Source organism: Macrobrachium nipponense, chromosome 36 (assembly GCF_015104395.2).
Source record: "Macrobrachium nipponense isolate FS-2020 chromosome 36, ASM1510439v2, whole genome shotgun sequence".
Lineage (NCBI taxonomy): Eukaryota > Metazoa > Arthropoda > Malacostraca > Decapoda > Palaemonidae > Macrobrachium > Macrobrachium nipponense.
Window position 1 is genome coordinate 18870758 of NC_087220.1, and position 6631 is coordinate 18877388.

Genomic DNA, 6631 nt, shown 5'->3' on the forward strand with positions numbered 1-6631 from the left:
CTTTCTCCATACCATGATGAGGAAGGAATTAAGAGGGCTTCAGAGGAACCTGTTAGAGGATGAAGATCAAGAGGAAGACAGAGAATTAGATGGGGAGATAAAGTGAAGGACGCTGTGGAGGGAAGAGGTTTGGTAGAGGATGATGCCTTTGGTAGAAGGCAGTGGAGAAGGCGCATCAGGCAACGGACCGCTTAATGTAGAGATAACGGAGAGGAAGAAGAAAATAAGTTGTGCAAGAGAAGCTATTCAGTGTGGCATATTTGGGACCTTCACCTCTTGTCATCCTAGGTAAGGAGGCAAGATGCCACTCACTTCCCAAAGAGTATACCAGTTGTGTCATATATAATATATAAATTGTGAGTCTTCATCCGTGCTACGCTGAACGTAAGTCTTTGGAGAAACATGAGATGCCACAGAAACCAGGGGCCATGTTAGAACACTCCTCAAAACCGCACGACTGAAGAACTGGGTCCAAATCTTTAATGATAAAACAAGAATCCCTTTCTTTCAAATTTATGAAAGAAAAATCGATTGCATATTGCTGTCTTCAACGATAAGAGCAGATATCGATAGAGAGAGGAGAAAAACATTGACAAATATCAGGATCATTGTAATAAAAGCTAAATATCATCATGAAACCCAATGGAGCTTAAAATACTTTTACATATACTCAGAGAGAGAGAGAGAGAGAGAGAGAGAGAGAGAGAGAGAGAGAGAGAGAGAGAGAGAGAGAGAGAGAGGAAAAATACTAGATACTTTATTTCTTGATACAATACGGAAGATTTGATGAAGAGTAGGACTAAAGTCAAGAACAACATTAAAAAAAATTATAAACTTCATTCATGCGAGAAACGAGAATCAGTTTACTTCCTCATGAAAAAATATTCCATGCGAGTTACCTTTTAATATAGAATCAGTAGGATATATGTGTGGCATATAATGTAGTCTGCCATGACAGCAAGAGAGATAGCGACAGTGAGGTGCAAGAACTATTTAAAGCTTAATTTTTAAAAGTGATGAGTTTTATCCTTTACCCCTTCTGCTCCTGCATTAAAATGTCTTGTATTTGGATTATATTTCAGTGAATGAATACTCTAACTCAGAGGTAAATAACGATGACTGTTGTTTTTTATACTTTAATTAGAACTAGAAATATAAGTTGGTTGAGGTCTCAACCACTAGGCATCAGTTTATTTCTAAACTGAGCATCACTGGTTGGTCATTAATTTGCCAAAATGTGAAGGTGAAATATTAATGATTTGTTAAATTTAGCATAAAGAAAACATCTTTTTCCCTTATATTCGACCAACCCAAATAATTATCGAAGAAAATTAGGGTTGAGAAACTTGTCAAATCACCATTTGAGCCCGTAACTCCCTTCATGTCGTATGTGAAATGTTACGAAACAATCTGGACACATCCCCTTGTCACATACTTGAGTCATCCATATACTGATCTTGATCCACATTGTGCACAACGTCGACGTGCACTGTTTTCATTTCGAGTAAGGAAACAATCTTAACGATCGACACCTGGAGGACCGACAGATTTTCGTCCCCTGCTTTTTACTTGAACTCCAAAATGTAACAGGTAATAATTCCCAATACAACGACGAAATTCTAATTGGTTATTGCATTTTTTGTGCCTGCATGATATCTGATTAGGCAAGCAGAAATGTCAACCAACCAATTGAAAACTGTAAACCTTATTACGCATTGTTGCTCTGTAGTTATGAACTTGTTGATCTTGGCGATCAGAACCTCCCATAGATTCACGTTTCTTTTCGGCACATGGTCATTGTAGTACTTGGATTCTACATCCTGGCTATTTAGAATAGCCTCAATAGGATCAACAGTACGAGATTCATAAATAGAAGAGCCTGTTGTCACAACGTTGTTGTCTCTCCATCGAACCAGTATCAAGCTGTCTCCATCGTTTTGAACTTGGGCCACTGAATAGGATCCTCTTGGTTCCTTTTTCATGATGTCCACTGGCTTGACATTACATTGTTTAGGAAATGCGATTGGACCGAATTATTCCCTTAGCATCTCAACCTCGGCGTTTCGATTCCACCAAAGTTCTAATTATGTGAAATGGTTGTCGAATGTAATATGAAATGGCAGGTCCATTTTTTGTCTTCAGACAGTGCTTTCAAAAGTGTAAGGACTGTTCTAGAAGGTTTTCCAAATTGTGCTCATTGCATAGGCTATAAATACATAACTCTTGGCAACTAAGCTCGCAGGCTCATAAGGTTAGTTATGATCAACTTCTCTTTCTTCTATGATGTCTTTTTATTCATTTGCGCATAAATACACCCAAGGATTGCTGTTAGTTGTGTTTTTATCTTTTATTATGGCATGTCAGCTGTAATTGTAATTTTGCAAAGAAATATTAGTAAAAAAACCTGAGAAAAGAATATTAGAAAAAACATGCATGCATAAAAAAATCTCATAGATATTTTTACAGCAAATATACTGAGAATTTGTTTCTGATTTTAGTTCATATCTGTTATGATACTGTGTGAGCTGTAATTTCTAATTTTACAAAAAGAAATTAAATAAATTAATAGAGAAAATGTGTATAACTTGGTAAAATTTATGACTGTCTTGTAAAAAAGACCCCACAATCAGTTGTAAATACATAAGGGTTTGGGTAAAATATCTTATACTTCTAAACGATAAATAAGAATAAAAATATTCGATTGACGAAAGTATTGGTGATATGGATCCTTCGTTATGAGTATCAAGAACTGCGTTATTCTCGAGTCCTCGACCCGCGCTGCATTCGTTATAAGGTTATAAGACAAAATGGTTCATTCAGTTATTTTGCGATACTTGTCAAATGGGATATTAATGCTTTGCAGATTGAATTTCACAATCAGTCTTTCAGCTTTTTAATATTTATTTTGCTATTTTCCTCGATAAATTACTTTTAAAACCTGTTTAAAATGTTGACATAGTATGTTATTAGAGTAGTTTTTTTTCTAAAGCAGCTTGCAAGCAATTTTACCTCAGAATATAGTGAATGTTATATATTTTAAAGTTGGAAAATTGTTAACGCTATGGAGGCGCATTCCGTGGCCGGTTGAGACCTTAGACTTCCTAAACTTATTCAAGTCTAAGATTACAGAGTTAATATGTGAACAGTACTACGTCCTTAGGTAGTATATTGTTTTAGAGATCTTGTAACTGAAGAACAGATATTTTCAGGTCCACTAATGAAAAGAGGACTGGTTGCATTTAAAGGTTCATTGTCATTTTTTTAGAGATTTTTATGCTCTCCTGTTGATGTTCCCCTGTTATTCTTGATCTCTTTCATTAGACACAAAAGTTCATCGTTTTTTCCTCTTACACCTATATTCTACAAATGTTAAGCTTTTATTATACTCTATACATTTCGGGCTTTAGAAGATGTAAGGATTTAGGTCTTGAAGTATATTCGGATGGACACGAAACTCAGATAGATCCTTCCTGAATGACTTTATTTTTAGACTAACTTATAATGATATACAGTTTAAAGAAGACAAGATAGTTTAACAGGGTAGTTATACTTAATGAGTAGTAAGTATCTGTAAACACAAATATAGCCTCTGGTAATAGGTAGTTATAAATATAAATATCTAACACCATTTCCCCTCGGGAAAAAGAATGAAAGATTAAAGAAAATTAAAGGATAAAGCAACCATAATTAAATGGTGGCATGGCTTTGAATAAATAATACAAAAACATACATAATACTATTAATTATTTTACATTCTAAAATAATCAGGTGGTCTACTTTGTCTGGTAGACCTTCGAAGTTTTGGTAATTCAGATATCGATCTATCAGGTGAGCCATCAGAAGTTTTACCATTTTCATTTCCCGATAGTTCTTCTGCAGCTGCCGCCTCCTTTTCTTCTACATTAGGGATCTCATTCTTCTCTGCACCTGCAACTGCATCGCCTAACTCTTCACGAGTATTTATGAACTCTTTTGGTAATGGCGGGTCTGGATAGCTGACCAACTCTGAAGAATCACGTGCTAAAAGTTCATTTTTGTTATCTTGAGAATCATTGGAGATCAGTCTCATTTGATCAATATGCCTCTTCCATATTAAGTTTACCGTCCACTTGTACATTGTATGTGCATGGACCCAATTTAAGAACCACAACTCCTCGAGTCCATATGCCCTTCTTGGTATTTTGACGATAATCGGAACCAGTACCACGTCCCCTATATCGAGTTTCCTCATTGGTTTTCTCGTTCTCTGAGGCTTTTCTTTCAATTCGCTGAGATGCATCTGGGTGTAGTAAATCAAGGCGAGTGCGTAACTGCCGACCCATGAGCTCTGCAGGTGTGCGTTTTGTTGTACAGTGAGGTGTAGTTCGGTAAGTCAGTAGAAATTGACACAACTTGGTATTTAAAGATGTATTGCACGATTGCAATGTTCTCATCGCCCTTTTCATTCCCTGTTTGAATGTTCTTACTGTATTTTCGGCCTGCCCATTACTGCTTGGGTGATAAGCGGGTATCAGTATATGCTTTACACCATTTTGGGTCATGAACTCTTTAAATTCCTCAGCCACAAACTATCTTCCATTATCAGGACACGAGCTCTACACAAACCCCATGCTGAGCAAATACCCGCCGCATGATCTGCATGGTATTCATAGTTGTAACTGATTTCATTGGGTGTACTTCTGGCCATTTTGAATATGCGTCAATCATAATGAGGTACATTTGTCCCAGGAATGGTCCTACGAAATCAACATGAACTCTTTTCCATGGACCAGAAGGCCATTTCCACGGATTACCCTCAGCACGAGTTGGCATTGGCTGAGTAGCCTGACAAGCAGAGCACCCTTGCACAGTGTTTTCAATATCTTGATCGATATTTGGCCACCACACATGCAAGCGAGCTAATCCTTTCATCCTAACAATCCCCTGATGACCACCACGTAGCTCTTCTAAGATTTGAATCCTATATCTCGACGGTATTACCACCCTGGCACCCCATAGAAGACATCCCTCTTCAATTGAAAACTCACGCTGACGGCTAAGGAAGGGTTTCAGTTCCTGTGCTATGTCCTCAGAGTCTGGCCATGCCATTTCTTGTATAATATAAAGCTCTAGCCAGTACAGCATCATGCAAAGTTTCCCTTGCAACAGATTTGGCAGTTACAGGAAGAGAGTTCACCTGGTGCATGTTAAATGCAGTGGCTTCTTGTGTCCAGTTTAACATGCTTATCGATGCATCGGGAGTAACAATCTGGTAAAGGCAACCGTGAGAGTGCATTGTCACTTGAACGACGTAATTCAATGTCATAATCATAAGCTGCTAACTGTATAGCCCAGCGTTGAATTCTTGCAGCTGCAAGGACTGGAATGCCCTTCCTGGGTCCCAGAATGTATGACAGTGGTTTGTTATCTGTAATAAGGGTGAATTTACGACCATATAAATATTGATGAAACTTCCGTAGTCCAAAGATGATTGCTAAACCCTCACGCTCAATTTGGGAATAGTTACGTTCAGTGGCTGTTAACATTCTTGATGCATAAGCAATTGGTCTTTCTCCGTTACTGGTGATATGGGAAAGCACTGCTCCAAGTCCTTTGGGTGATGGATCTACTGCCAACGTCACAGGTTTACTCAAATCATAGTGCACTAATACTCCTGCTTCAGTGGTCAGCATATTTTTAATCTCGGAAAAAGCTCTTTCACACTACTGACCAATGCCATTTTCTGTCTTTATGCAGTAATTCCGTGAGAGGCGCTGCAACTGATGAGAGATTTGGCACATAGCGACGGTAATGGTTTACCAGCCCCCAGGAACGATTTCATTTCAGACCTTGATTCTGGCCTTGGTGCCTCCGTGTCTGCTGCAATGTCATCCTCCGTCATATGAATACCCTCTTCATCTACAATGAAACTCAAAATATTTCAAGGAGGGCTTCATAAATTCGCATTTCGACAAATTACATTTCAACCCATTGATGTGCAACCGCTCAAGTGCCTTTTCAAGATTGTGTAAATGTTCAGCTTCGGTTCTCCCAGTAAGACTAATATCATCTATGTTGCATCCACAAGGCACTCTTGCAGAACTTTATCCATTAAAGACTGAAAAAGTTGTGGTGCTGCTGAGACACCATATGGTAAACGTGTATATCTGTACAAACCAAGTGGTGTGTTAATCGTGACATATATCCTAGATTCCTCATCTAATTCCACTTGCTGATAAGCTTGCGATAAATCTAACTTTGAGAAGGTTTTTTCCACCGTTCAGTCGCTGGTATAGTTCATCCGGATTTGGCATTGGACGTTCAGGGTTTTCCACATAACGATTTATGGTGACCTTGAAGTCACCACAGATCCTAATAGAACCATTGTCTTTTGAAACGGGCACTATCGGTGCCGCCCACTCACTATAGTCAACTTTCTCAATAATTCCTTCCAATTCTAGTCTTTTAAGTTCTGCATTCACAGCATCCCTGATTGCATAAGGAACTGTCCTCGCTTTATAAAAGATTGGTTTTGCATCCTTTCTCACACGAATATGAGCCTTTATATTCTTGGCTGTACCCAGTTCACCATCAAAGACATCACCATATTTCCTTAACAGCTTTTCTAACTTTGAGGTTTTCAGAATACCAG

At 38.2% G+C, this 6631-nt stretch overlaps 1 protein-coding gene across 1 annotated transcript; it reads right to left on the reverse strand.

Moving 5' to 3' along the window:
• Nucleotides 1-4581: 4581 nt before the first annotated feature.
• Nucleotides 4582-5088, reverse strand: LOC135203377 (uncharacterized protein K02A2.6-like). Its single transcript, XM_064233111.1, has one exon. It carries the CDS (start codon nucleotides 5086-5088, stop codon nucleotides 4582-4584), a length of 507 nt encoding a protein of 168 aa, XP_064089181.1.
• Nucleotides 5089-6631: the final 1543 nt, after the last annotated feature.

Coding starts and splice junctions, on each gene's coding strand:
- LOC135203377 (XM_064233111.1), bottom strand. CDS start 5,088: ATGGCATGGCCAGACTCTGAGGACATAGCACAGGAACTGAAACCCTTC.